Source organism: Scleropages formosus, chromosome 18, assembly GCF_900964775.1.
Source record: "Scleropages formosus chromosome 18, fSclFor1.1, whole genome shotgun sequence".
Taxonomy (NCBI): domain Eukaryota; kingdom Metazoa; phylum Chordata; class Actinopteri; order Osteoglossiformes; family Osteoglossidae; genus Scleropages; species Scleropages formosus.
The window spans coordinates 387,543-415,271 of record NC_041823.1 but is presented as its reverse complement, the minus strand read 5'-3'; the positions used below and the strand labels follow the sequence as shown (position 1 = coordinate 415,271).

The following is a 27,729-nucleotide window of genomic DNA, read 5'->3' as shown; positions in this document are numbered from 1 at the left end:
ATGTTCGTAGCCCATTGTGTTTGCAAGACTGTTGGACAGAACTGGATGTCTTTCTTTCTACTATTCACATCTGTAAATCTGTCATGTGTGACACATGGTGTCACAATCGTGTCTCTCCACATCGGTGTCATCATCTGTCCTTCGCGAAGGGTTACTGCACATGTGCCATGAATAATATGTGGTGAGAACTGCAAGAGCTCCGCTTTCCAAGCTTATCGTTCCTTATCGAAACTCCGAAGATCTTGGAACCGAAACAAGATTAGAAGATCAATTTCAATACTTTGAAAATTTGTAAGCTGGACTTTTGTAACACCAGGTGCAAATATAGAAATTCTTTAAGTTTTTAGAATTTAATGGAAAATATAGAGTACGAAACAACACAACAATATGAAAAATGACAGTTGACAGTCCGTGTGGATTTTGCATGCTCTCCCAGAGTCTGCGTGGGTTTCCTCCGGGTGCTCTGGTTTCCTCCCACATGCTGTTCAGGTTCCCGATAGTGTGTGAGTGACAGATTGTGTGTGTGTGTGTTCCACTGATGTGTGGACGAGTGACCCATTGTAGGTAGTGTATCTAGCAGTGTAAGTCCCTGCGGTGAGCAAGGTGTGTGGGCTGATAATATTTATTTAAATATACTTAGATTTACTAACAAGGGGCAGGGTGGCACAGTGGCAGAGCGGGTTGGACCGGGTCCCGCCCTCCCGTGGGTCTGGGGTTCGAGTCCCGCTTGGGGTGCCGTCCTGGGTGTCCCTCCGGCCCTACGCCGTGTTGCCGGGTAGGCTCCGGTTCCCCGCAAACCCGAATGGGACAAGCGGTTCTGAAAATGTATGCGTACTTATTTACTATTCCTCCAACTATATATATAATTGTACATATTTTTATCTTGTATTTTTCCACTTGTTTTTATATTTTTTATATTGCAAGTATTTTCAGACTTGTATTCTGCTGCTGTAACATAATAATTTCCTTTGTGGGATCTATCTATCCATCCATCCATCCACCCATCTAGTAACACTACATAGAGTTCATTGGAAGTTACTTTGTAGTAAAGCCCCAGCTAAATAAAGGAATATAAATGTAACATCAAATATTGATCATCTTCTATTTCATGGTGTGTGTGTGTGAGAGAGAGAGAGAGAGAGAGAGAGAGTACACTGAGTACCGTAGTCAGTCACAGTACCTCACCTGTAGAAACCAGGTGAACGGAGCCGAGGATGAACATGAGCACTGCACACACCCCCATGGCAGAAACAAAGTCCCTGCTGGTTACTCTCCTTGTCCACACACACACCCTGGATTTTAAAGATGTGTGTTAGTTTGCTATAAAATATTAAAGGACTTTGTGTGACATTAATGATAAAAGAGTTAAAAGTCACGTTGAAATGACGTTAATTCAGTCAGGAAGGAGGCCGGCGCCGGGGGAAGCTGAACCATGGTGAACACGGTGAACGAGGTGGAGTGAAACGATTGAGTTACACACTACATAATGGCACAAAGGAGCATCACTAACCTGTCGAACCTGTGTGACTGCAATAAGAAAGCGGCGGCTGCACGAGGGACGCTGGGACACGTTCGGCTCTCCTTGAAGGAGGTGACCCCCCTGCCCGGTGTGAACTGCTGGGGCCCGGTAATAGAAGCGGACACCACCGAACCCCACAATGCAGCGCTGGGGAAGCACAAGAGTTCCTTAAGCTGGACCAGTCTGGCTACTTCGTGCTGGCCGTCCACAGAGCGCGGTGATTCGAAGCTCTACGTGTTGCCTGGTGCTTCGCTCCCCCCGCAGCCACCGATGTCCACAGCAGCTCCTTCGAAGCGACGCTCGGCCGCTCGGTCAAGTTTCGTTGTTCTCGTTTTACACTCGGAATCCTCCGGGCGGCGTCCGGGTGCTGCGAGGTACCTTCCGCTTCCCGATGTCTGGACCGGCGGTGTCCCTGGGACGGATCCACGCGCTGGGACATTATTGCGTCCTACTTGTGCACTGGGTCCTTCTTCATCTCTTTCGTGTCATGTCTTCACTGACGACAGCAGCGTTTTATCCACAACACGCACGTTTCTTTCTTGGTTTGCAGGTGCATTTACATTTACTTGGTCACTTATCAGACACTTTTGTCCAACACCCTCACTTTTGACGAACACCTCATAGAAAATACAATGCGTTCATTACATATTAGCAGGAGGAGACACTTAGATACAGACATGCGATTCTGAAGTGCAGTGAGTTTGTTACTTTCTACCACATGAAGCATCGTTCATCACGAGAAGCTGTGTAAAACTATCCTAACGTTGACGATTCCTGATCACTTTCCTAGTAATAGTTTTATTTTTTTGAGAAAAATATAAACACTTAGCAACTGTGTAAAGGCATATCTGGTGATGATCATGAAGTTACGATACATGAACATTTACACCACACGAGCTGGAGATCTCGGGCAAAATGGGTCCGGAAAAGGCGAGTTTTCAGACCCTTCTTGAATGTAGACAAGGGTTTCAGCAGTTCTGAGTGACAGGGTGAGGTCGTTCCACCACAACGGAGCCAGAACCGAGAACCTCCGAGCTTTACTTTTCGTGCACGGGACCGTCGAGCACCAGCGAGACAATAAAAGTTGAACGAAGGACAGGGGCGGGATGGGCGGCTGCCCGGTTCTCCTCGCAGAAGGACACGGAGCCACGACCTCTGAACTCAGTTGTTCTTCAAGAATTTATTCTTTCAGCTGGAACAAGGGCGCCGGGGAGAAGAAGGGCAATGGGAGCAGAGGGCAGCCACTCCAGCTTCTCAACTCTGGTCGCTCGTCTTTTTCCGTCTCTCGCTCCGGGGGGACAACCGCCTTCACCCTGTCAAAGCACAGCATTAAGTGGGGGAGTCGTGGAAACTAGGTGCTCGTTTACCCTTAACTCGTTGTTTTCGGGAGGCATGGCAACCAGCGTGGTAAGCAGATGCCAAAGATCCCCCAGTTGATGGTACCGCTCACCTGGGCGGGAAAGCGACTCGTCTTGGGGACACAAACGGACACGTTTCCATCGAATTATTGCAACTCTGCCATTACCTGCCGCCGGAGTCTCCGGGCTTCTTGGGGGAGGGGCTTTTGTTTGGGGCTCCCCGCCGACTCGTGGTTCTGCCGGAGACCCAGGCGCTGTCCGAGAAGCACGAAACACGGCCTGAGCGGACGAGTCGACTCAAAGGTCGAACGAGGACCACGTTTCCCCCAGACAGTCGGTCTGGGTGCTCGCATTTATCTGACGACTCCAGAGAACCCAGAGCACGGCGCCAACAGCGAGCAGCAGCAGGACGATGCCGAAGATCCCCCCAACGATGCCACCGGTCACCGGAGCCTGGTGCGGCAGCGGCTTGTCTTGGGGAGACACGACACATGTAATTACTCAGGGCTCATTAAGAGCTCATTACTATTCATGAACGGCTCAACTCTCGTCTCTTTAAAGGTCGGCCTGTAAAAGAGGAACGACTAAAGGAAGCCGTTGCACTGATTTATAACCAAGTTCCAAAGATAAGCTTTTGCTCCGCAGCCTTTGCAAGAGAACTATTGAAACACACAGTAATGATATGTGAGAAACGCGGAAACAACTGTCTAAATATGTCGGCAAAATCGCTTCAATGCGCCACCGAGGTCTCGTGCGTCCCGTCTTCCACGCACGACACTCCCTCGAGTTATCGGTGTCGCGGGGAGGCCCGGCTTCCTTCGGCTCGCACTTCACAGCGCAGACCCGAGTGGCGTCACGCAACGCGAGCGCTGAGCAATGCTCCATGCGTCCATGCGGGGGCGCCGCCACCAGAGGAGCGGCAGGGACGCGCTGATGTTTGGACTCGGAGGCTTCGCATTGATGTTTTTGAGAAAGCCGAGCAGAGCTCCTCGCAGCCCTTGGGGAAGTCCCCTGAGAAGAAGGTTCGGAACCGACTTGCCACCCAACGGGTAAAGCCTACCTTCGGTTAGCGCGTGTCCCGTGTGGACCCCCAGGGCCGGGCGCGGTGCGCGTGGCAGTACGGCTCACCTCTGATCACGGGCGTGACCCGCTGCCTCCCCACTCCCAGGCGGTTGGACGCTTCGCACACAAAGGTGGCGTTCATCCTGCGGTCCACCTTCGGCACGGTCAAGATGTTCTCCTTGACCCGCACGGTCCCGGGCATCAGGTCTGAGGGTCTGGCAGAGAGGGGAGGGACACTGCTTGCTCTCATGTCGCCAGTAGCATATATACCTGTGTGTGTGTGTGTGTGTGCGTGCGCGCGTGTGTAGACACATACACTACTACATCACAGCAGTATATAACCCCGTTCCAGTAGTTTTATATCCCATCACACTCCCAACAAATGCGTCAAAGTGCCGCGACGGCTTCAGCCGAGAGCACAGCTGACCGATGTCCCCGGTTCCGACCGCACGCCCCTCTGTGCCCAAACACCGGGTCACTCACACTGTCCACGTCACGGCGGAGGGGGGAGGGTTCCCGTCGGCCTGGCAGACGAGCCGGGCGTTGCCGCCGCCCACGTACCACTCGTCATCATAGACCGCAATGGTCACCTGTGGGGGGTCTGAGACACAGAAGGACACCGGTGGAGATCGGGGCGTCGGGGTGCGAGCTGCCGGCGGACACCGAGAAAGGCCGCGCCGCTCTTACACTCAATGGAGAGCCACATGTCAATGGTCTCGGGCTTCTCCTGAGCGCGATGGCTTACGACACAGCGGACGTCTCTGCCGTTGTCGGCAGCCGTCGGTACGAGCCACAGCTCGCTCGTTACCGTCCTCGTGCTCCCGGTGCCCGGCGTCTCCGTGACGGTCGCGTTGCCGTCGACCCCCGTTGCCCAGGAGATCTGCGCCGCCGGCTTCCCGTTGGTCGAGTTGCAGCGAGCGACCACAACGGGCGCCGCGCCCGCCGCCACGGTCACCGGGGAAGCCGTGTTTATGGGCTTGGCTGCAGTGACGCGGGAAGAGGGAAAGGAGACGTGTTCCGAGTGAGACGAGTCCACGTTACCGGCAATCCGCCGTCCAAACGGTCACACGCAGCTGAGCGAGCGCACACTGACCGAGCACAACGAGGGACGTGACGATCCTCACAAACAGACCACTGGGAAGGTTCAGGTACGAGCAGATGTACTCGCACTCGTCGCTCATCTTCACGTCGGCGATGATGATGCTGCTGTCCGACAGCGAGGCCTCCGTGAAGGACACCCGTCCTTTGAGGGGGGAGTCCAGGTAAGCGGGACCCAGTCCTGGGGCCAACTGGGCGACGTCGACTCGCCGCCTCTCCGGGGGCTTCAGAAACCACTCGACCTACACGGCAGGGGACGGGAAACTGAGGACGCCGGAGCCCGAGAGCTGTCCGCTCGAGACGTCTACAGTTCTACGTGTCCACTTACGTACGCGACCTCGTCTCCGTCCTCGCTCGCAGGGTAACAGGGTAAAATGACCGCATCCCCCTGGTTCGCCTCCACTTCGTGGCGCGGCTCCCGCTGACCTTCGGCACCTGGAGGGAAGCATCCAAACGGGCTTGAGCGAAGCACCGTCCCCACCCGTCTGGACGGAGCCACGTCCCGCGTCCTGGGTCCGAGGTGCGGAGACCACCGCGCAACACTTTTACCGTGGTACTAACTGTTTTGCAGCTAATTCGTCAGAGTGGGAGCCGGGCTGGGCAGATATGGGTCGTCCAGTGTCCGGTGTCCAGCCAGTGTCCCTGTCCGGTCCAAGTCACGTTTCTGTCCATTCAGTCCGTTTCCGTCAGGAGACACAGACAGAGCGCCGCGTGCGTCTCCGCGTCTCACTTCGGCTCTTTCTTTCTTCGCACGGCGCGCGCGCGCGCGCGCACACAGACACGCACACGGACGGAGACACACGCGGAGACACACACATATTCCGCGGCATCGCGCAGGTGCCACTTTCGCTCCGACACAGGAGGAACCGGGCCGATCGGTTCTTACCTCCTACGGGTGTAAAGAGCAGGAGCACGTGCACGAGTGAAAGCGTGGCTCGAGCGCCGTCTCCTCCCATGATCTGGAGCGAAAGCGGTCCCAAGCAAGACGCGCAGAGCTCCGCGTATCCGACCAGTCGGGGTCCGGTGAGTCGGGGTCCCGAATTGCGTCTCGACAGGCGTCCCGTTGCCGTGGAGACCAGTGAACGCGGCAGGAAGCGGGCGACTGTTCACACACACACACACACACGTGCGTCCGGATGTGTCCAGCTGGATGGTCCGCGCGCCGCACGGGTTCCCAGAGGGAGGGAAGAGGAGCGCGTCTGCCATCCTATGGCCCAAATTCGTCCCCACACATTTACAGTTAACATTTATTCGTTACGGAAACTATGTAGTGTTATGAGCACACACACCGTATTCACCGCGTGACTTACACTGCTAGATACACTACTTACACTGGGTCACTCATCCATACATCAGTGGAACACACACACACACTCTCTGTCACTCACATTCTATGGGGGGAACCTGAATAGCATGTGTTTGGACTGTGGGAGGAAACCAGAGCACTCCAAGGAAACCCGCGCAGACATTGGAAGAACATGCAAACACCACACAGGCTGAGATGACTGAGCACACACACACACACACACACACACACACACACACACACACACAGACATACAAATGAAACGTTTAGCGAGGGTCGTGTGAACCCCAGTCCAGGAGACTTGTACCCTGTCACAGTAGCAGAGTAAAAGTCCCAAAGTGCAGTGAGGGACATTCAGGGGATGAACTGGATGCCAAAGGAGCTCCGGGGAGGGACTTCACGTAGTCCTTAGAAGACAAGTCCTGTTCCCACAGCACCCCCTGAGTGCACCATAGAGCCAGTGCCACCAACACGTGGTAAAACAGTGTAAAATGCTCAGGTCATGTGCTGGGAGCTGCTTCTCACCTTTAGTTAACTCTGCGTGGCGGGTCTGGGGTTCGAGCCCTGCGTGGGGTGCTTCGCGACAGACTGGCGTCCCGTCCTGGGCGTGCCCCTCGTTTCTGGGATAGGCTCCGGCTCACCGCGACCCCGTTGCTGACGGTGGCCGGTCGGTTGTCCATTGTCCATTCTTGTGTCACAGATGCGAGGTGACAAACGTCAAGGTGCAGACACCGTTTTCTTATGTTTAAATTCTGGGACAGCGTGTTTGTCACGATTTTCCTGAGCAACAGCGTGAACTAAGGTGTGAGGTCACACTCGACGTGATTTCAAGAACGATTTCGGCTTCGTCTTGTCAGGAATGAGAGCGGTTCGTATTGACCATGTTCCCGGTGAGCTTTCGTTTCACACCGAAACGGTGACGCGTTGCGAGGACGAAAACGACGCGTCCAGTGAGCAGTCCAGTCCACTATTCGATACAATTGCGAGTGACGCATATTAATGAGCAGAGCTCCTAATAAGGGTCAGATAGGTGTGTGAGAAAGTTCTCCGAAATCCTGCATCTAACCGACGGCCCGGTGATCATTTCCAAAGGAAATACGAACCGTTTCAACACAAAAGGGTAAAAGAAGGATGCGACCCCAGTAAAAGTGTGTGACATCTGTCAGAAACCGGGACACGTGATCCAGGGAAGCAGAGAGCAGAGAGGGGGAGCAAAAGCCAAACTCTACCAGCAGCCGTGGACAAAGAAGCTCCGGAGCGGAGCGTCCACGGCGAGGAGCTGGACGGCGCCACTTCACACACAAAGCGTCGAAGGAACGATCGAGTCCCTGTTCGGTGTCACTTCCCTCCTGAACGTTTCGTCGGACCCCACACCTGCGCGTTGTGTCCCGTAATAAATACGTAAATACACAGGTAGCTAGATGGACATACTGTACGTATTGCTTCGTGGTACCTGCTGACAGTGCGAACATTTCATTTGCTCGAAATGCGTGACAAATAAAGAGTTGGTGCGGAAAGCGCGCGGTCCAGACGAGCGCGTGAAGAATTTGATTTCTACCCGAGGAACGTCCCCGTGTCTCCGTGGCGTCCGACTCGGCGCGGACGCTCGCAGGCCCCGGCGGAGGCGGCGGATGGGAAAGGTTCCCAAAGTCGCGAGGAAATTGTGCTAAACTACTGTACGCAACGGCTTCTTTGGGTTCGAATCCCGTTCGGGGCAGATCGCCGTCACTGTCCCTGCCGCCTTCCCCCGTCACCAAATGGCGGTCCTCCGGTTGCTTCTTTTCTGTCGGCGGCCCGCCTTCCGGGACGGAGCGCGTACCGTCAACATGGTTAACCAGGAGCCCTCCAGAGTACCGGGTTTCCTCGTTGGAGCCGCGGTAAGAGCGGAGCTCAGCGCCCGGCGTCACGGATCAAACGACAGGGTGATAAAAAGGTCCCGAAACGTCCCGTTTGGGTGAAAAGTGCACGTTTTCATGTCGTGAGCACAGTTTCGCTGTATTTGGGAGTGTGTGTGTGTGTATGTGTGTGTGTGTGTGTGTGTGCGTGTGTGTGCGCGCGCGTGCGTGTCTTTCGCACAGCCGAAATGCGTCACTTTGCGTCCCCGTGTTTCTTTTCCCTTTTGTCACTCGTGAGGAACTGGTTTTGCCACATGCTTCGCTCGTGTCTCTGTTAATAGGCAGCTCTCAACAGCACGTTCCGGACTTGCTGGACTCTCGTTCCCGGAGCGCGGCGCACCTGAGCTTCGGTTGCCATCATGAGTCTCTCTGGGGAGAACGAGGAGCCACATTCTGCCCCGGACCCGAGGACCGAAAGGTCGGCGTGAGTTTTACGCGGCTGCGCAAAAGTGACCCTTCTGATCTCTACAGGTTTCCTACACTCTCCATGGACGTGTAAAGGTCGTGCGTCGTCGCGCTCAAAACCCCCACCCGTCGCTCGGTCGGCGCTGCCTTACGCCGCTTCCCTACGGCAGCACGGCCGTGAGCCAAGGTGCTTCACGTGGAAAAGGTAAACGGTACACGAGGGGACGAGAGCGTGACGCTCACCGGGAGCTCTTTCTCTGTGTCCCGGTCAAAGAGTCCAGGTGGGGAGAGCAGGGTCGCCTGTGCCCAGCTGTTCCTCCGAGACGAGCGAAAAGCCCACGAGTTACCCGGCGGATGTGAACGCAGCACTTCGCGATGCTTCGAGGTGATCTCTTGGATCATTCTGACACGTACCCTGCATCGAGGCTCAGCCTCATCGCTGCTCTGTATCCTGTTTCAAGGGGTGGTAGCAAGAGCGGAGGCTGAGCGGAAGCCGATCTCACGTGTGATTCGCAGAGTCCGGCCGCAGAGAGCAGGGACACCTGTGGCCAGCTGCACGTCCATGAAGACTGACAACTCCATGGACTATCCCATCAATTTAAAGGGAGAAGAGGCGCGTGATTCCAGGTGATCTCGGTGGCTCGCAGCCCGATTTCTTTAACCTCGCCGGTCGTCCCATCGCACGCCGCGATGACTCTGCATGCTAGTCACCGTCGCACCGAGGATGCGGGGCTGAAAAATGTGAAAAATGTCGTCTCTCCCGTTCTCCCGCTCTCCTCGTTCGCAGGCCGAGACAACCCGCGGATCCCGACAAGACGGACCGGTCTACGTACTTCGTGCTCGCTCTCGAGGTCTGCTTTCCTATTCTCTTGCTACTCGGTTCTCCACGACGAAATGACAGCGGCGCTGCAGTGCGAGTCAGTCGCGGCAGTCTCCGTGATCGCTTCCTACCTGCCGCGCTCTTGCTTCACACACGCCGCTGTACACCTACACGTTCCACACCCGTGTTTCCTGCTGCAAGGCTACTCGTTTTCCCTCCTTGCCGTTCAGAGAGCCCGTTTCCGTAGCAACCGCACGCTCGCTTACCTCACCTAACTGGCAAGCAGCGCGAGTGCGGAGGCGCCGCGCTGCCGCAACTGGCGCTTCATCGCACTCCGTGTGCTGGGACACCTCTCCGCACGGCAGCGCCGTTGACTTCATTATTTACTCATTTATTTACTTCATCAGTCTTCATTACACGCATCTCTACTTATTTGGTCACACTTGGGAACCCTTTTTCTGCAAAGCATCAAAGTGCATTGTATAACACGCGTAGGGCTTAGACGCGCTACGCGCACACACACACAGTGTAATTCCGGGTGAGCCGTGCCTTTCCGTACAAAGTACTTCTCCGTGATCAGACGGATGTGTTCTTTGGCTCTCGCAGTCTCTCCAGAGCGCTCTCGGGAAGCTCACGAAGGACGAGCTGACAGAGTTCAGCAGGCAGGTGAGCCAACATTACCCAGAATGCTTTGAGGCTCTGCAGGACACAGGCAGCGCGATCATCCCTGAGAAGATGATGGAGGCCTGGGGTGAAGAGAGGGCTCTGAAGATCACACTGCACATCCTGAGGAACATCAACCAGATGGACCTTGCACACTCGCTGGAGAGAGAGGAGCAGAGGAGTAAGAGCTGCTTTGTCTTGGAAGACCTGGAACCGGTTCATTCGGTCGGTTGCGGCAGGACAGACCGCCAGTGGAGGAAGCAGACTTTGTTACCGTGTTTCCTCTCAATATTCCATTCGAAACCCTTGTCAGCTTTGCCGTTGACACCATTTAGTTTACTGCCGACGTTATAATAAATTCCATGATATATTTGAAAAAGGGGGTGCGGTGGCGCAGTGGGTTGGACCGCAGTCCTGCTCTCCGGTGGGTCTGGGGTTCGAGTCCCGCTTGGGGTGCCTTGCGGCGGACTGGCGTCCCGTCCTGGGTGTGTCTCCTCCCCCTCCGGCCTTACGCCCTGTGTTGCCGGGTAGGCTCCGGTTCCCCGTGACCCCGTAAGGGACAAGCGGTTCTGAAAATGTGTGTGTGTGTGTGTGTGTGTATTTGAAATGTTATGCTTTAAATGGTCTGGAGGTGGTGCGGTATTTGTTTGTGGCCACTGGTTCACTCTACGCGTGGCGCAGCATACTGTATACAGAGCCTCTTCGCCGCTGATATTCCACAAAACTCTGCTGTCCTCTCAAATTTTCTTTCCTTTTAGTACCATTTGGGTTCTGCAGTATTCCTTCCGGTGATCGTGCAACGTAGTGTTTGGCAAAGAGAATGACGGCATCACAATTCCTAACTCTAAAGCAGCTCTTAAATGACCAGTGGACCTGTTGTGCGGGGCAGCGATTGGGGACGTTTAGAAGATTCCTGAAGGTGTAAATACTGATTTCATTTAACTCGTTGTTTTACTTTTATCCTTAGATCAGTCAATAAAAATAGGCCAACAGAAACTGAAGGAGCATCTGAAGAGAAGGCATGAATGCGTTTCTGAAGGCATAGCAAGGCAAGGGAGCTCAGTCCTCCTGAATGACATCCACACAGAGCTGTGCATCACCGTGGGTGGAAGTGACCTGGTCAGTGAAGAACATGGCATGAGTGCGGTTAAGGGGACCTCGGTTAAATGCAACGATATCTTTAAGCGCTTGGCTGGGCGCCCGAAAGCCATGAGAACTGTGCTCACAAAGGGCATTGCTGGCATCGGAAAAACCATCTCTGTGCGGAAATTCATACTTGACTGGGCCGAAGGAAAGGCCAACGGACATATTAATTTCGTTTTTCCTCTTTCTTTTCGTGATCTTAACCTTCAAAAAGGTAAAAAATGCAGCCTTCAGCAACTGCTCCAGTTGTACTTTCCAGAACTTAAAGGACTTGAAAGTGTTGACCTGGATGAATTGAACGTTTTGCTCATACTTGACGGTCTGGATGAAAGCCGACTTTCTCTAGACTTCCACAACAACGACAACTTGTTTGACGTAAGACGGTCAGCATCTTTAGATGTGCTGCTGACCAACCTCATCAAGGGGAACCTGCTCCCATCGGCCCTCCTCTGGATAACCTCCCAACCAGCAGCAGCCGCTCGAGTCCCAGCTGAGTGTGTCCACCGCGTGACTGAGATACATGGGTTCGGAAAGCCTCAGACAAAGGAATATTTCCTGAAGAAAGTCGGTGACGTGGACCTTGCCTACAAAGTGATGTCGCACATAAAGAAATCAAAAGGTCTCTGCACCATGTGTCACATACCAGTGTTCTGCTGGATTTTAGCTACATTTCTTGAGCCTACCATGTCAGGTGAGAGCGAGAGCAGAGAAATCCCCACCACTCTTACACAAATATACATAAGCTTTGTCCTTATTCAGACCAACATGAAGAAGGAGAAGCATTCCGAGAGCAGAGAGCCAGACCTGAAGGTCCTGTCACAAGATGACAAAGAACTCATTCAGAAACTGGCCAAGTTTGCATTTCATCAGCTGGAAAAGGAAAACTTTGTGTTTTATGAGGGAGACCTGAAAGAGTGTGGGATTGACGCTACTCAAGCTTCATTGCACTCTGGGCTCTGTACAGAGATCTTCCCAGAGGAAGATGTGCTCGTTCAGTGCAAGGCGTACAGCTTTGTGCACCTCAGCGTCCAGGAGTTCTTGGCTGCTCTCTATGTGTTCAATTCATATGCAGACACATACAAGAACCTCCTTGACCCTGAACCAAGGACAGGTGCCCCACATCGGGAGAAGTGTGCAAGAATAACATTGTTTGACTTGCACAAGAGTGCAGTGGACAAGGCTCTGGGCAGTAAGAACCCTAACCTGAACCTCTTCCTGCGCTTCCTTCTGGGGCTCTCGCTGGAGTCCAGGAAAGGTCTCCTACAAGGTGCGTTGGCACGGACTGAGAGCGGGCCACTCGATCTGCAGGAAACAGCTCGCTACATCATGGAGAAGATGAAGGAGAACGTGTCTCCGCAGATGACAAACGAGCTCCGCTACTGCTTAAAAGAAATGGAGCACGTGTGTCCCGAGGAAAGAGGCAATCTAACAATGACTTTAGCGGACAGGAAGAACACGAGACGTGACGAGGAGGAGCTGGAAGACGGAGGAAGTGTCTTGCAGTGATTTCCCTTCGTTACACTGCTTTACTTATCCGCAGTGAAGCCAAAGAGACGCATTGAGCGGTAAATAGTCAAGTGACTTCTGGACAATGACTCAAATCGGTTTTGTTCAATGCATTGTGTGCATGTCTGATCACAACTGGTGTCTGTTTGGAGCTCATAATCTGGGCACCGTTGTATTTGTGTTGCACTTGCATCCAGTTACAGCCACAGCACTGTCCCCTCATTCACAGCTCATTCTCATACGTCTGCATGTCATTTATAGCACGTTAAAGTTATCGCTCTTTACGATTATTTTATGTTTCACGTTTAGAAAGAAAGCCACTCGTCAGTGTCGCCCGCAGTACATGGTTTCCATGATAGGCGTTAGAGGAGGGAGAAGCAGGAGATTCGGCTCCTTTCATCATCTTTAACTTTTTGAACGACGCTTTTTGAAAAGGTGATCTTCCGTGCCGAACTTAGTTATCCGCTCGTCTCCACAACAGGGCGACGCGACACACACCTCCACAGCACCACTGAGCCGCTCAGCTCAACGCAAATGTTTGTTTGCAAAATCACTGAACTCTAATGGAGTTTTCTGCAATGTCAGCGCACTGTGGAGGAGCAGGTGGAGCGCGAGACGGAAAGGGGCACCAACCGAACCGTGACGCATTGCCCTTTTCGACAGGTGATCATGTCAGTCATGCTACTTTGAAATCCAGACGTTGCCCTTTAACCTCACACATGCTGCGAGAAGTGTGTTTGGGGAGGATACGTCTCTCTTCACTGGGACGTCCATGATGGAATAGAAAGAAGATGGGAAGTAGCAGCCTTTGCTCCTCTTAGACTTGCCTGCACATTTAGAAGGTAGAAACTTTCTGGGAAACAAAATGGTCTCCAAGAGCTGAAGGAGACAGAAAGAGCTGGAATAGCAAAGATGCGATGGATGTGCACAGAGCCGAGAGAAAGACACGAATGAACCAGAGCAAGTACATTTCGCAGGAAGCGCTCTGGGCAGAGAGTGTGGAGCAAAGAGCTTCTTCTGTGCCATGGTGTTTGGGTCTCCGCTGTTGTGGCGAAGAAGAGTGGAGTGACAGAGAACAAGAGAAAGTCAGAAAGGAGGAGGAGGAGAAGGAGGAAAACTAGGAGAAAGAGCCATTAGGAGAGAGAACGAGGAGGCTGTGCTCCGCTCCGCTGCACCACGGTCCCTCCAGTGAAGCAGGTGATGCCCCACATTCCACAAGTGTGTGTCCCTTTTCTGTTGAGGGAGCAGAAGACTGACTCTTGATGGACTGTAGAGGAAAAGTGAGGATAAGAAGGAGAAGCGGAGACCCCACGGCGACCGGTACGGTTCCTCATTAAACTTCATTGCAACGCCAGGGTTCTGTGCTCAGCTCCAGGGTAAAAGTGTGGTGTTCAGGTAGAGAGGAGGTCACTTCCTCAGCAGGGAACATGTCGCGAGGTGTGCAGAATGTGGGACGAGAGCCGGTGGCCCTGCTTCTGGAGCCGAAGAGCAGGCATGAGCAGCAGGTGTGAGCAGCAGATGTGCGTTTCATTCCTGGGCCAAAATGTTGTAAGGAGCAGCAGCAGTACAAGGCTGTGAGTGCAGAACTGTGCTGCCGGGTGTGAGACAGCGTGGTGTTACCGTGTTCCTTCCATTGGTTCACAGTTTGTTTTCACGTCCTTACTTTTTGTCTTTTACAGCCCTGTCTTGGTTCTGTGTTGTACTTTCTGTCTATTAAAAGTGTGACATGCCGCCCGAGGCACACAGCCCAACCCTACTGTCTTTTTTTCACACACGTCAGAGCTGTGCAGTGATTTCTTCTTTGTCCTGAAGAGCATTTTATAGAACAGAAGATGTGCGGTATGTCACTGAACGCGTTTTCAGTTCTCACACGTGTAGTGTACACACACACACACACACACACACACACACACACACACACACGGCAGCTGTGAAGCCCGCAGTAATGTGCTGCTGAGAAGTGACTCCAGGAACAACAAGGGTTTTCACAAGAAAGTGAATGCAAAACCTGCCAGACGAGGAGCACATAGCCGTCCATGTCATCGTGGTAAAGAAACATGTTCCAATTTGCAGTTGAAACAGAGAAGAGAAACACCAGTGAGTCATTAGGTTATTTTTATTGTACCTGAGAAGGACCGGTCAGTTTCCCAAGACCAGATTATTTCGGTCAGAGTACCGCAGTCATGCGACTGGGAACGAATCATCTTTACACGACGTCCACAGAGGTCAAGGTCACGTCCCCCCAGATCGCCAGGGTCTGAATGAGGCTGAAGTCACGGACACGATGCGGGAAGGTGAAGGGTTGCTGTCCAGTGATGTCCACGTCATACCCGTCCATGGTGCAGGTAACAGTGATCTGGGAGAGAAGCGCAGTGTGAACTCTGTGTCCAAAGCCACATCCACACACTGTATACTAGTATAAAAAATACTCTGCTGTATGTTAGTGTGCTGCTGAATAGTATGTTACATGAATTAGACTTTGTTGTCTTTCTTTGTGTTTCTTCGCAGTTCTTAGACTTTATATGTCAGAATCAAAGTACGAGTAGCGCTTGGACTAAGTGCACACAACTTTGTACAAGAGCACTGAGCAGCTCAGTGTGCCGTCTGTGCAGAGGAGCAGCTCTGAGAGCAGAACACACACACACACCTTGAAGGCTTTGTCCTTCTCAAAGGCACAAAGGCAGTGACGCTCCTCAGAGCACCAAGAACCGCAGCTGAGGTTGTTGCACACGATGATCTTCTCTTTGAAGCGCAGGTTGAGGTGGAACACAATGTCGTTTCCCTGCACGAAGTCCATTGCAAACCTGAGAGGATGAGAATCATCACATTACGGTGATTCACACATTAACACACCATGAGAGAATGAAATTGGCCACTTCTTGGTGACTCAGCAAAAGAAAGAGGATAACAGCACACGGTGACACTGAGGCAGCATGAGACACTGTCCCAGTGGCTGGATGTGCGGGAACAAGTCAAGAGAACCTCTGAGCCTCAGAATCCACCGAGCCGCTGACCGTGGCCGTCTTCCCCGGGGTCATTCCCTGGCAGATGAACTTTTTAAACTAGCAGACAGAGACAATTAATATTTGATCCCTTGAAGGTCAGCACAGTAAATGGCTCTGAATGGCCTGCAATGCACAAGAGTGTTTCTGGAGCACATGAAGGCATAGAGAACATTCCAGACTTTCACTATGTCGGTGTTAAAGTGGCTCTTTTTGCAAACCAGAGAAATACGGGATATAACAATAACAAAGATGATGCACAGAACATCTGAACACATTTCCCGTGTACATCCCTTACTCTGTTTTTTATGTCAGTAAGTGTAGAAAAGCGTAGCTCCAACTCACTTGCATCCTGGAGCAGAAGTCGAGTGTGTTCTGGAGAGTTCTGTGCTTCGAGAAAAGAGCTCTTTTCTGGGTGGACAGGAGCAGCTCCAGCTCTTTTTATGGTCTATCGAGCTGTGGATTGACCGCAGGTTTGAGTTCTTGTGAATCGCACACAAGGACTGAAGGGACTTTCTCATGAATTTAATCACCTGTTATGAACCAAAGTGCTGCTCAGATAAGGAAACGAGCAGTTCCACAGCACAACAAAACAGGAGAATGCTAATTCCAGTTTTTAATCTCTACATGTGCTGGTGTTGGGACTGTGCCGTGTGCAATAACTCCCTGGAGCACAGTGAACCACACAGTGCAATTCGGTTCATGTTGATGGAGCTCTTCTCACACAGAGACACAGAGCGCTAACAAAGGATGGGACACATCCACAAATGGAAGGTTGGCTATACAGTAAATAAGTACAGGAGGCAAACTGGGGCAGCTGGTACCGTAGTGCTTACAGCTATTGCCGTTGGACCTGAATGTTACAGGTTTGATTCCCACCTCTGGCTGTAGTACCACTGAGCAAGGTACTTAACCCTAAATTGCTCTACTAAAATTACGCAGCTGTATAAATGGGTGAATAATTGTAAACAACTTAACATTGCAAGTTGCTTTGGACAAAAGTGTCGGCTAGATGAACAAATGTAACCATGTCATTTTCACGGGCTAAAGAGGAAAAATGACGATAAGAAAAACCATTCAATGATACTTTTACATATTAAAGTTGTAAGTAAGCCAACTGGCCACAAAGGAAGGGAACGAAAAACTTCCAACCAAAAGGCAAAGGAGAAAAAAAGCTCTGGAGGTCCAAGAGCCAGTGAACTTGTGCAATAAAGCTAGATGGTAAATTAGAGGGTAAATGGTGTTCAACTAAATTGCACATTCATTATGTACCCTGGTACGACTGTGGAAAAAATACAGAAAAGCACTTTTTCATGCCAGATACAAACATTATGTGAAGTTACTTGATGAAAATCCGAATAATCCTCATTTTTTGTTTAATACCATTGCTTATTAAACACAAAGATACACACAAAGATGAACAATGTAATGATAAATTAGAGAATATCCAGGCATCCATTGTACCATGTACTCTTGTCTCAGGCAGCATAATGGGTTCGACCTTTAATAATATATGTTCTCTGCACTGTTTCAGTAACTTCAATTTACTTACTAAAGAGGAAATTACCACGGTAATTTGCTCTATGAAATGTACTTCCTGTCCTTCAGACCCAATCCCCACTAAATTACTTAAAGTCACAGTTTCTTGTTGTAATAATGAGAGGACGTGGGGAGAAGAAAGGTTGGACCCAAGTGCAGGTTTTGTTGAAAAGTATTGGGACACTGTTTTTGTTTGGGTGCGGTGTTGAAGAAGAGCTGTGGTCGAGGTCCGGGTCGAAGCAGAGCTGGTTGTTTTGATCCATGCAGCAAATCCAAAATCCAGGACCAGGGACCAAGCGCAGCTCAAAAGCAGTGGAACAGACAGTTGTTAGTATGAAATTCTGCAAGTGGTGTGTGAGGTGAAGCTGCTTTTATCCCTCCCCTCGATTTGGTGCAGGTGTATTTACCTGACTGTCTTCCCTGAGGTCATTCCATCGCAGAGGCACTTCTGTATCTGGGGCATGACAGGAATAAAGAAGAGTCACTTTGGCCCGTACGTGTGTGTCCGACAGACGAGCACAAGGAGCTCTGCGAGCAGGACCATTCGGCCTGAGGTGCAGAAGCAGGACAGCGTGAGACACCAGCAAACCCGTGAGCTCCCGCGAGCGCTGATACGAACTCGAGAATGACGCCGCGTTCCTGCTGCACACTTGGTTCTGTCGTTCTGAGCCCATTTAAGCCGTAGCAGTGTGCGTGCGGCACGGTGCGCTGTACCGGAACTCACCGGCATCCTTCGGGTTACTCTACTGTCCCCCGGAGACACTCTCCTTCCGTGCTGTGGTGTCAAAGACCGTGGGGGGTCTGCTGAGGAGCGCTCTTCATACAGTTCTTTAGAGTATCCCTGGGTGGGCCTGCAGTGCCATTCTAACGCACTCATTTGCATGTTTCCACATTAACCTTTTTCAGCTTTTTTTTTTTTTTTTACACAGTTGTTGACAAGCATCTTTCAACAGAGTTCACCGTTTCTAAACTGCACACAGCTCTCGACAGAAACAGCAAGTTTGATGCGAGTGTTCATTTTATGCTCAAACTGCGCTAAAGCTCTGGAGGTCAGTGGCTGACCCCCCACGCTCCCAGGCAGTCTTGAATTAGAAAAGATTTTTAAGTCAATTTACAGCTATTCATTTTTTTTTTATCATTTATAACATTGGTGCTATATTAGTACTAGCTTGACAATAGCTTGACAAGCTGGTGCACCACTAATATTCTGCATTTTCAACGCATGTGTACCGGTGGAATGATACTGGAGCATGGTGTGCTGTTATCCTGCTATTTGCACATCACTTCCATATGCAGTTATTATGATTTACCCCTTTTTACAGCTGGCTGTTTTTACTGTGTCTGTCCAGGGTACTGGAACCTGGGTCCTTCGAGTGCGTGGCAGCGGTTATTAGCACTACAGCACCCGCTGACAAGAGACCAAACGAAGGTGAAAAAGTGACCCAATCTGTTCCGCACTCATAATGACTCGTCCCAGGACGGAGCCGAAGGCTTCGGTACTGACTTGTGCTCTTAAGCCGCGCATTGTCCCCAGTTCCTCAGAGCTACAGCGGCAGCATCCCGAGTCCACACTGTCCACAGGACCTGGTCCTGAGGGATGACTTTGTCTCAGACTTGGGGCTTCTCCAGCACTTTGCATTTTTCTGTGTCATTTATCTCAAGTGGCTTCAGTGGTTTTCAACAATGTGGGAGATTCTCAGGGCGGACAGTTCTGTGGAAAAGCGAGAGGATGACGAGCGTGCGGGCACCGTGATGCTGAGGGCCAAAGGAGTGTGTGTGTGTGTGTGTGTGTGTGTGTTATACCTCAGCCATGCCCCAATAAAGGAATTTGCCAGCCGCCCAAAGGAGAAGCAGAGGCATTTCTCAGGTATGCGTTCCAACGGAGTGTTTGCACTCTCACTCGTTCTCATACTAGTGGTCACGTACTTTCTTGAACCGTGTCCATTGCGGGCGTCAGTACTATGAATGAAAGTGGGAATTATAGCCAAGAAATACTAACTGCTGTAAGACCACGGCGTTTCGCTGGACTTGGCGATACGAGCCCTTGCACCGGTACCGGCTTAAAATATATGATATATAAGCAGAGAGAGATGAAGAAACAGAGACACAGAGGCCCTTCGCAGCTCAGCCGCAAGGAGTCTCTCCGATCGCTGCTGGGCTCAGTCACAGAGGCCCGAGCTCTTCCCGCACACAGTAAAACACAGTAAACAGCGCGTGGCCAGACATGTAAAGATTAAAGCAGTTTTGCAAAGTAACGGTTTTCTAACTTCTTCCCTCTGCGGCAAATACGGCAGTCTCCATCGTGTGGAACCCGCCATTTTCTTTTGGGCCTGCGAGAACACAAAGCCCATTACTGCACGGCGGGCGACGCGCCACCTCTTGCTCTCTCACGGACCCAGGAAGGAGCGAGACGTGCGACCGTCGGAGTGAAGAGAGACATGGAAGGAAAGCGGCTTTCCTGCTACGTGGTAGTAGTGCGTGTCCACAATCATTCGTTGCGTGGCGACGGAACCAGAACAGAACAGGCCACCAGCGCACCACCGGGCCTTTCTGGGCCACTTTCACAGAATGAGACGTGTTCCTCTCCGTGTCCTTCTTCACTCCTTCAATAAAGCGTTTGGACAAAATTTTGATTCTGTACAGAAAAGTTCAGTTCGCCGCTCGCTCAGGAGCTACTACTCGCTCGCTGCCAGTACTGCAGCGCGCGCCGCTCCGCGTCCGAGTCGAATGGCGCCAAAAAGGACAAACTCTGGGACACCAGAGCGCGTGCGCTCCCTCGCGCTCCCCACTCACCCTCTTGCAATAACACTCATTTCTCATTTTTCGCACGACTGCCAACATTTTTTTCCCGCTCGAACGTCGTAAACGCTCTTCACTAAGTTTGTAACGCGTCGTTACGCTATTAAAACACTCTGTAAAAAATTCAATATTATTTTTCATCTCAGTTGCAACCTGTACGTACTTCCCCTGCCCTTTTTCTACTTTTGTATTGTTTTCTTTCTGTTCTTTGTGTATTGTTTCGTGTGTTATGTCATGAACGTCGAGCCCCGCATCCAGTATTGAACGAAGTCAGTGACGTCACTACGCTGGTACGTCTTACGTCAGTGCGACGTCTGACAGCGGCCAATGAAGCGCCTGCAAGGAAAGGCGGCAGTGATGTTTAGTTGCGGAGTAGAAGTGGGTCGAGCTGCTGTGGGGTTTCTGTGTGACTTTCATGTCACCTTAAATTAAAATTAGCCTGAATTCATCGTTATCTTAATCGGCCGTAATGGCCGGTGTGATCCGGCGGCTGGACGAGGCGGTGGTGAACCGCATCGCGGCGGGGGAAGTGATCCAACGGCCCGCCAACGCCGTGAAGGAGATGCTGGAAAACTGGTACCCTATTATTAATATTCCATTCAACATTCCAAAGAATATTAAGAAAGAACAAGAAAATAGCTGCAGCGAGTTATCAACACTGAGGGGACGTTGGTTACAGAGGTACCGGGATAGGCGGCCCCTGCTATGATATGCTAATTCTATGAATTATATGCTAATGAGATGCTAATAGAATGCTAGTGGGATGCTAATGAGAACTTATGTGTTCATCCGCAGTCTGGACGCGGGGTCCAGCAGCATCCAAGTCACGGTGAAGGACGGAGGACTGAAGCTCATCCAGATCCAGGACAATGGCTGTGGCATCAGGGTGAGAGAATGGTGGCTGCTCTACTTAATTGGCCTTCTGCTCGAGCGTAGATGTCGTAAACACAGCTGTCCTACCTCTGTCCGTGTGTGTGTGTGTGTCTGGGCCGCACAGCGAGTAGTGCTGCTGTCTCACAGTGCCTGGGTGATGCGAAAGGACATGGGTTTGATTCCCACTCAGTCTGTGTGGAGTTTGCATGTTCTTCCTGTGTCTGTGTGGGTTTCCTCTGGGTGCTCTGGTTTCCTCCCACAGGCCAAAGACATGCTCTTCAGGTTCACCATAGTGTGTGAGTGACGGAGAGAGTGTGTGTTCCACTGATGTGTGGATGAGTGACCCATTGTAAGTTGTGTATCTAGCAGCGTAAGTCACTGCGGTGAATAAGGTGTGTGGTCTGATAGTGTTTATACATAGTTACATAGAGTTCATTGGAAGTCGCTTTAGAGAGAAGCATCTGCTAAATAAATGTAAATGTGAGTGTGTGTGCTGCAGAAGGAGGACATGGAGATCGTGTGTGAGAGGTTCACCACAAGCAAACTGCGGGCCTTCGAGGACCTCAGCGTCATCACCACTTACGGCTTCCGCGGAGAGGTGTGTGTCACAGACACTGAAAGAGTGTATTTTCTCTATTATTTTTTACAGGTATTACCTCAGTGCTGTGTGTGTGAGAGCACAGTTTCACCTGAAGTAATGTTCATCATCCATCTGATAGGGCCTGTTTTTCTAGGTCATATTTATATTTATTTTTCCTCAGACTTTTTCCATAGCTACTTACAGTGATTTAACCCTTTATACAGCAGGGTTATCATTTTACTGTGTCAGTTCAGCGTGTGTACCTTGACCAAGGGTATTGCAGCACAAGGTTGGATTTGAATCCAGTTCCTTTGAGTGTAAACAGCAGCTGCCCCCTTTGTTTTTTTTAATCCTGTGAGGCCAACATATGTGGTACTTTTGTGGTACATTTACCTGACGCTTCTCTCCAAGGCAACTTCGTGTTAAGCTACTTACAACTATTTACTGCTTTGTACTGTGTACTTACCCTAAATTGGACCCCAGCGGACCTGTCAGACTCCAGCAACTCCTTACTCTAAATTGCTCCAGTGAAATAAGGCAGCTGCCTTATTTTACTGGAGCAATTTAGGGTAAGTACACTGGTCAAGGACTGGCGTCCCTTCCTGGGTGTGTCCCCCTCCCCCTCCGGCCTTACGCCCTGTGTGCCGGTTAGGCTCCGGTTCCCTGTGACCCGTATGGGGCGAGCGGTTCGGACGGACGGACGGACACTGCTCAAGGGTACTACTAGAGGTGGGATGCCAACCTGCAACCTTTTTGCTCCAAAGGCAGCAGCTCTAAATGGGTAAATAATTGTGAGTTGCTTTGGGGACAGGTGTCAGCTAGATGAGTGAAAGAAATTCAAGATTCAGCATTCAAGAGTTTATTGTCATGTGTCAGTAAACAGTTTGTTACATCGTACAAAGAGATTCTTACTCTGTGAATCCTCTCAGCAGCCTATGACACATGAAATCTAAGTGTTTGATGAATGCATACAAGTGTGTTTGACTGTAAAGGTAAATTGTTTGCTGTCACACCACTATTTGCTCTGCAGGCCCTTGCCAGCATCAGTCATGTGGCTCACCTTACCATAACAACGAAAACAGCTGATGGAAAATGTGCCTACAGGTCAGTGTCTCTTTGTTTTACCTGCCCTTGCGCACTCTGTTGGCTGGAGGCCGGTACTGACACGTTTTCTCTCCTCTGCTGCCCAGAGCCGCTTACTCTGATGGGAAGCTGAAGGCTTCCCCCAAACCGTGTGCAGGGAACCAGGGCACCCAGATTACGGTATGTGCCTTGGAGGAAGCAGGTTCGCTAGTGAAGGAGTGCTACGTGTAAAGGAGACATGTTCTCCTGGTACTACTTTACATTTACATTACTTTATTTAGCAGATGCTTTTTTCCAAAATGACTTCCAATGGATAAGATGTATTGTTACCAGCCCAAACACCTTACTCACTGCAGTGACTTACACTGCTAGATACACTACTTACACGGGGTCACTCATCCATACATCAGTGAAACACAAACACTTTGTCACTCACACACCATGGGGGAACCTGAACAGCATGTGGACTGTGGGAGGAAACCAGAGCACCTAGAAGAAACCCACGCAGATATGGGGAGAACATGCAAACTGCACACAGACTGAGCGGGGATCGAACCCACGTCCTCTCGCACCACCCAGGTGCTGTGAGACAGCAGCGCTACTCGCTGTGCCACTATGCTGCCCAGTTTTAAGATTAATACCTTGATTTCCCGAAGAATGTTCTTCAGACCCACACAAAACAACCAGTTATTCGTACACCAGTCACACATTTTCCTGTTATCAGAGGAACCGCATCTGAGTTCATTCCTTGCAGTGTTGCCCAGTCTGCTGTTTTTGTGGGTTGTTGGGCACTAGGGGGCATGAGTGAGCATGCTGATGGATCTTTTGGTCCCCGGTTGTGATTGAAGAGCTCCGGTGGACTCGTGAACGGGGGTCGGGTGAATGAGAAGAGTGTGACGGTGTAGTGATGAGGGTGTTCCTCATGGTCCCCTTGCCTCTTCCACACCTGGGCCCTGTGTGCAGGTGGAGGACCTGTTCTACAACGTGTCCACACGCAGGAAGGCCCTGAGAAGCCCCAGCGAGGAGTACAGCAAGATCGTGGAGGTGGTCAGCAGGCGAGTGGAACGAGACTTCAATAATAAGAGCGCTAACATAGCATACCTGGACCCGAGTGGGGTGCAGCTCGAACCCTAACATGTTGGGCCGTCTTTTACAGATACGCCATCCACAATTCAGGCAAGAGCTTTGCAGTGAAGAAGGTGTGTGTTCTTTACGGGCTTCAGCAGTGTGGAAATGATGTGGGGTTTCAGCCCATATGAGCTTGTGTCCAGTAACTGTGCACTATAGGCAGTGAGTCGTCTTGTCCAGTCGGGTTCTCAGGGATCTCAGTGTAACATGAGCGTTCATCTTTATTTACTTATTAATCCCATAAATACTGCAGCATTTACTGCAACCCTGACCCAAACCGTTTGCTGCAAATTTGGGACTGGGGTTCTGACAATGTGTGTCCCGTCAGCAAGGGGACACCACGGCAGACCTGAGGACTCTTCTTAACGCCTCGATGGTGGACAACATCCGGGCCGTGTTCGGCAACGCTGTGAGCAGGTACCTTTTTACCTTCGTTCGGTGTCTCTGCATAGTCATATACCACATATTTGTACAGTATGTCGCCCAGCAGAACGTGCGGCGTGCAGCAGTGTTAGTGCCTCTGGCCGGTGTGTGCGTCGCAGGACGACTCGAGTGCCAGGTGATGGAGCCGCTGTCTCTGAACAGGGAGCTCATCGAAGTCGGATGTGAGGACCAGAAACTGGCTTTCAAACTGAGGGGCTTCATCTCCAATGCCAACTATTCGGTGAAGAAGTGCATCTTCCTGCTCTTCATCAACCGTGCGTATGACTGCGGACGAGGCCGATCGCAGTTTGCTATGTGGAGCGTGTGCTCATGGTGGCCTTCTTTCCCAGACCGCCTGGTCGATTCCAGCGCACTCAAGAAGGCCATCGAGACTGTCTACTCGGCGTACCTCCCCAAGAACACACACCCCTTCCTCTACCTCAGGTAAGGAGGAGTGCGTGCGTGCGTGCGTGCGTGCGTGCAGTGCTGACCATGGGCTGCTCCCCCCATCAGCCTGGAGATCAGTCCGCAGAATGTGGACGTCAACGTCCACCCCACAAAGCATGAGGTGCACTTCCTGCACGAGGATGCCATCATCGAGAGTGTCCAGAAACACGTGGAGGGGAAACTGCTTGGCTCCAACTCCTCGCGCACCTACTTCACACAGGTGCACCCAGTTTTTCCAAACGGTGCTGGTCTCTCCCTGTCCTGTACGATCCAGTCTCATACTAATATGGCACTAGTCTCTTTCTGCCCTGTGCAGACCCTACTCCCGGGACTTCCTGCCCCTGGGGGTGACGTGAGGCCATCCTCCAGCTGTCTGTCGGACCCCAGCGAGCGCCCCTCCGCCCAGCACATGGTGCGCACAGACTGCCGCGCACAGAAGCTGGACGCGTTTCTGCAGCCTGGTGTCGGCGTCAGTGCCCCTGATGCCCCAGACCAGCAGGGGCGCCCTCGCGAAGACTCACGTGGGCTGGATGACGCAAGGATGCCGACAGCCCTCGAGGAGGAGGAGGAGCCCAAAATCTCGGAGGGCGTCCAAAAAGGGAGCCCCGTCCTTCCGGAAGTCTCCTCCAGGTTAGCCTCCTGGGTGCGAGGGTCGCCTGCGTGTCAAGCTTCTTGCCGTCACTCCTGTGTGCCTCTCCCAGGAAGCGCCCACGCGTCGAGCCTCCCCAGGAGTCTCCGCCTCCTGCCACACCCTCCAGACGCAACATCCGGCTGACGAGCGTTAAGGAGCTGCGCGTAGAGATCAGTGACCGTGCCCATGCAGGTGAGCAGCCGCATGGGGCCATGCAGAAGCTTGGCATGGTCAACATCACATGGAATGAACACATCTTCTCTCGTTGCTGTTACTGGTAACAAAGCAGTGCTTTTAGTGACCCATGTAGTCTGACAGACTGTGAGCATATCTCGCGTGTGTGTGTGTAGGCCTGCAGGAGATGCTGCAGAACCACACGTTTGTGGGCTGTGTCACACCCCAGTGGGCCCTGGTGCAGCACCAGACCAAACTGTACCTGCTGGACGTCACCAGGCTAAGGTGAGGCCCTTGCTGAAGAGCTCAGGTGGAACCACCCAGCTGCAGAAGTTTTACGCTGTAAGGGAGACGCGTGTCTCCCCTACACGTGTGTCTCCACTGAACTGCCCTCTTTTCCCTGGGACAGTTTGGTGGAAATAGCTGCTTAGACCTGCTTTCACCCAGAATGTTTGACAGCCTCGTTTCAAAGTGGATCAGGGCCGACGGAGACGAGACGATGCACTTTGGGATTGTCCTTACTTCTGGGACGTCTTCTTTCTCAGCCAGGAGCTCTTCTACCAGATTGTCATCTACGACTTCGGCAACTTTGGGCTCTTGAGATTATCTGTAAGTTTGTTTTACTGTCACAGAGTCTCTGCAAGAATCAAGTTAAGATTCATTAGTGTTTCCTTGCCTAACAAATGCACAGATTACAGGTTTGGATTGTGAGCTCATGTCATTTGTACCCCAAATTTTGCACAGTGAGCCATCGGCTCACGGGGAGAAACGCTTCATGAAAACAAATTAATTTCACCAGACTGCGCAAACAGCCTCCTCCTTGTACGGCGCCCCTCGCAAGCATTTCCCATAATAACGAAGAGTAAAGCAAAAAAAACAAAGTGCAAAAAGGAGTTTCAAAGTCTTACCTCTTAGTTTAAAACTGATATTACGCATTGACTGTTGCCCTCGAAAGACTGTATTGTGACAAATGGCTTAGTGTGACTTCATGGACGGTTCTTTAGCCACAAATGTTCCAACAAATAGCTTAGCAGAGGCGAGGCTCCAGCGAGTGACTGCACGACGAGAATTGCCTGGCAGCAGATATTCTGCCCTTGGTGTGAGTGAGATTTTGAGTTTAAAAGACAGGAATACTTGATGTTTGAGTTTAACCGGAAAAAAAAAAACAGGTGAGCATCTTTTTCTCCATTCAGATTAATGGTAACCAGGAGCTGGTTTTAGGAGAATTCACCTTGTGAGCAGGTTGTAGTTTGAATGGAGGAAGCCTGGTTCACCTCAAACCCGTGTCTGTGGTGCCCAGCAGAGTCCGGCTCCTCTCTACGACCTGGCCATGCTGGCGCTGGAGATGGAGGAGAGTGGCTGGTCTGAGGACGATGGCCCCAAGGAAGGCCTGGCCCAGTACATCGTGGACTTCCTCCAGAAGAAGGCGGAGATGCTAGAGGACTACTTCTCCATGGAGATCGATCAGGTCACCGTGCGAACGTGACACGCTCATTTCAGCAGGAGGGACTACTGGAGGTCGCTGCTTAACACTGACCCGTGTGTGTTTGTGTCCACTGCGTCTGCCCCTCAGGAGGGCAATCTGACAGGGCTGCCCCTGCTCCTGGATGGATACACGCCAGCCATGGAGGGCCTCCCCATGTTCGTGCTGCGCTTGGCCACAGAGGTGAGCTCCATAGTGTATGACTGGCTAATTAGCATATTCTCTGGCACCCGGGCAGCATCGAGTCCTCAGGGCGAGGAGCAACGCTGAAGGTGTGTGTTGTGTGCCAGGTGAACTGGGACGAGGAGAAGGAGTGTTTCCGGGACTTCAGCCGCGAGTGCAGCATGTTTTATTCCATGAGGAAGCAGTACATGCCAGAGGACACACTGGAAGCGGAGCCCAAGGTAGGCTGCGCCCACCATGGTACTTTTAAAGTTAAAACTCTGGCCCCAAGGGCCTAGCTGTCGTACTGTCAACTGAAGTTTTACCCTGGTATGGTACTTGTTTTGACATTGCAGGAGCAGGGCACCACAGGCCCTTCTTGGAGGTGGACTGTGGAACATCTGCTCTTTAAGGCCTTCAGGACTCTACTGAGCCCCCCAGGGACCTCCACCCAGGACGGCAGTGTGCTGCAGATCGCCAACCTGCCCGACCTCTACAAGGTCTTTGAGAGGTGCTGAGAGCGGCACCTCCCTCAGGATCTGGCTTGAATGACCACTGTGATTGCTGTGTGAGGTGTTCAATAAAGAGTGTATTGTGCAGTACAGAGTTTCTTACACACACGGGAGGAAG

At 51.7% G+C, this 27,729-nt stretch overlaps 4 protein-coding genes across 10 annotated transcripts; 2 read left to right on the top strand and 2 right to left on the bottom strand.

The window, feature by feature from the left end:
- Nucleotides 1-2,512: 2,512 nt before the first annotated feature.
- Nucleotides 2,513-9,090, bottom strand: LOC108923690 (nectin-2-like). Of its 3 annotated transcripts, XR_003798312.1 has the most exons (9): nucleotides 6,869-6,900; nucleotides 5,924-6,139; nucleotides 5,366-5,472; nucleotides 5,033-5,279; nucleotides 4,627-4,920; nucleotides 4,423-4,540; nucleotides 4,006-4,154; nucleotides 3,045-3,350; nucleotides 2,513-2,832 (listed from the first exon to the last, which is right to left on the bottom strand). XR_003798312.1 is itself a non-coding variant. In XM_029259871.1 (8 exons), the coding sequence occupies exons 2-8, from the start codon at nucleotides 5,991-5,993 to the stop codon at nucleotides 3,175-3,177; spliced, it is 1,161 nt and encodes a 386-aa protein (XP_029115704.1). In that variant the 5' UTR covers nucleotides 5,994-6,139; nucleotides 6,869-6,900; the 3' UTR covers nucleotides 2,513-3,174. The 3 variants fall into 3 exon arrangements, 2 of the variants coding, with proteins under 2 accessions (XP_029115704.1, XP_029115705.1); XM_029259871.1 differs by having other exon boundaries at nucleotides 2,513-3,350; XM_029259872.1 differs by lacking the exons at nucleotides 5,924-6,139; nucleotides 6,869-6,900 and adding an exon at nucleotides 9,058-9,090 and having other exon boundaries at nucleotides 2,513-3,350.
- Nucleotides 8,429-14,519, top strand: LOC108923689 (protein NLRC3-like). 4 transcript variants are annotated; one of them, XM_018734610.2, is made up of 6 exons: nucleotides 8,429-8,830; nucleotides 8,918-9,028; nucleotides 9,105-9,270; nucleotides 9,431-9,494; nucleotides 10,070-10,307; nucleotides 11,094-14,519. In XM_018734610.2, exons 2-6 carry the CDS (start codon nucleotides 9,019-9,021, stop codon nucleotides 12,773-12,775), a joined length of 2,160 nt encoding a protein of 719 aa, XP_018590126.2. In that variant the 5' UTR covers nucleotides 8,429-8,830; nucleotides 8,918-9,018; the 3' UTR covers nucleotides 12,776-14,519. The 4 variants fall into 4 exon arrangements, with proteins under 4 accessions (XP_018590126.2, XP_029115700.1, XP_018590124.2 ...); XM_018734608.2 differs by having other exon boundaries at nucleotides 8,430-8,662; nucleotides 9,160-9,270; XM_018734609.2 differs by having other exon boundaries at nucleotides 8,432-8,656; nucleotides 9,160-9,270.
- A 357-nt stretch (nucleotides 14,520-14,876) lies between these two features.
- On the bottom strand, nucleotides 14,877-15,621 carry LOC108923692 (galectin-3-like). Its single transcript, XM_018734612.1, has 2 exons — nucleotides 15,423-15,621; nucleotides 14,877-15,131 (listed from the first exon to the last, which is right to left on the bottom strand). Exons 1-2 carry the CDS (start codon nucleotides 15,570-15,572, stop codon nucleotides 14,982-14,984), a joined length of 300 nt encoding a protein of 99 aa, XP_018590128.1. The 5' UTR covers nucleotides 15,573-15,621; the 3' UTR covers nucleotides 14,877-14,981.
- A 4,820-nt stretch (nucleotides 15,622-20,441) lies between these two features.
- Nucleotides 20,442-27,674, top strand: mlh1 (mutL homolog 1, colon cancer, nonpolyposis type 2 (E. coli)). 2 transcript variants are annotated; one of them, XM_018734600.2, is made up of 19 exons: nucleotides 20,442-20,691; nucleotides 20,911-21,001; nucleotides 21,488-21,586; nucleotides 22,599-22,672; nucleotides 22,759-22,831; nucleotides 23,615-23,706; nucleotides 23,808-23,850; nucleotides 24,108-24,196; nucleotides 24,365-24,477; nucleotides 24,553-24,646; nucleotides 24,716-24,869; nucleotides 24,966-25,279; nucleotides 25,351-25,472; nucleotides 25,631-25,739; nucleotides 26,000-26,063; nucleotides 26,758-26,922; nucleotides 27,028-27,120; nucleotides 27,228-27,341; nucleotides 27,456-27,674. In XM_018734600.2, the coding sequence occupies exons 1-19, from the start codon at nucleotides 20,585-20,587 to the stop codon at nucleotides 27,615-27,617; spliced, it is 2,172 nt and encodes a 723-aa protein (XP_018590116.2). In that variant the 5' UTR covers nucleotides 20,442-20,584; the 3' UTR covers nucleotides 27,618-27,674. The 2 variants fall into 2 exon arrangements, with proteins under 2 accessions (XP_018590116.2, XP_018590115.2); XM_018734599.2 differs by having other exon boundaries at nucleotides 26,755-26,922.
- The last annotated feature ends 55 nt before the right edge of the window (nucleotides 27,675-27,729 follow it).